The sequence below is a fragment of the Trachymyrmex septentrionalis genome, unplaced genomic scaffold (genome assembly GCF_001594115.1).
Source record: "Trachymyrmex septentrionalis isolate Tsep2-gDNA-1 unplaced genomic scaffold, Tsep1.0 scaffold21, whole genome shotgun sequence".
NCBI lineage: Eukaryota > Metazoa > Arthropoda > Insecta > Hymenoptera > Formicidae > Trachymyrmex > Trachymyrmex septentrionalis.
In genome coordinates this window covers 2,057,497-2,057,854 of record NW_017305288.1, presented here as the reverse complement: position 1 = coordinate 2,057,854, position 358 = coordinate 2,057,497, and the positions used below count along the sequence as shown (strand labels likewise).

The window sequence follows — 358 nt, the reverse complement described above, 5'->3', positions numbered from 1 at the left end:
TATATATATATATATATATATACACATATTTTTTCAATTTGAAATATAAAAATAATACAAGACACGTAACAAGACACGCGCTTATGATACTACTTGTGTTTTTATTAAAAATTAATAATTGTTCTTTGGAATTTTTAGATAGGAATCATCCTATTTTGGCTTACTCACTTACTCACTTATTCTCTTCTTCGACAGGGTAATCATCGTAGCTAGGTAAAATGTTCCAATGAAATCTATTGTAGTCGTTTATGCTCGTCTTCCGTGGGATGGCCTTCATCGTTATTTAAGTCCTGACAGTCTGTGACAGAACTGCGGACACGTGTTAATATCTTGATGATATACATATAAACGGCATTCA

At 31.6% G+C, this 358-nt stretch overlaps 1 protein-coding gene across 3 annotated transcripts in view; it reads right to left on the bottom strand.

The window, feature by feature from the left end:
- The window catches only part of LOC108748045 (endothelin-converting enzyme 1-like), a 27,437-nt gene extending 27,085 nt beyond the window's left edge, over positions 1-352 (bottom strand). Inside the window, exon 1 of one of the 3 annotated variants that reach the window (XM_018486007.1) lies at positions 169-352. Coding sequence is in view for 1 of the 3 variants with exons in the window: in XM_018486006.1 (XP_018341508.1) it covers positions 177-204 (28 nt within the window). In the remaining 2 variants the exon portion in view is untranslated. The remainder of the gene's footprint in view (positions 1-168) is intronic. The other 2 variants (XM_018486010.1, XM_018486006.1) reach the window with 2 other exon arrangements.
- Positions 353-358: the final 6 nt, after the last annotated feature.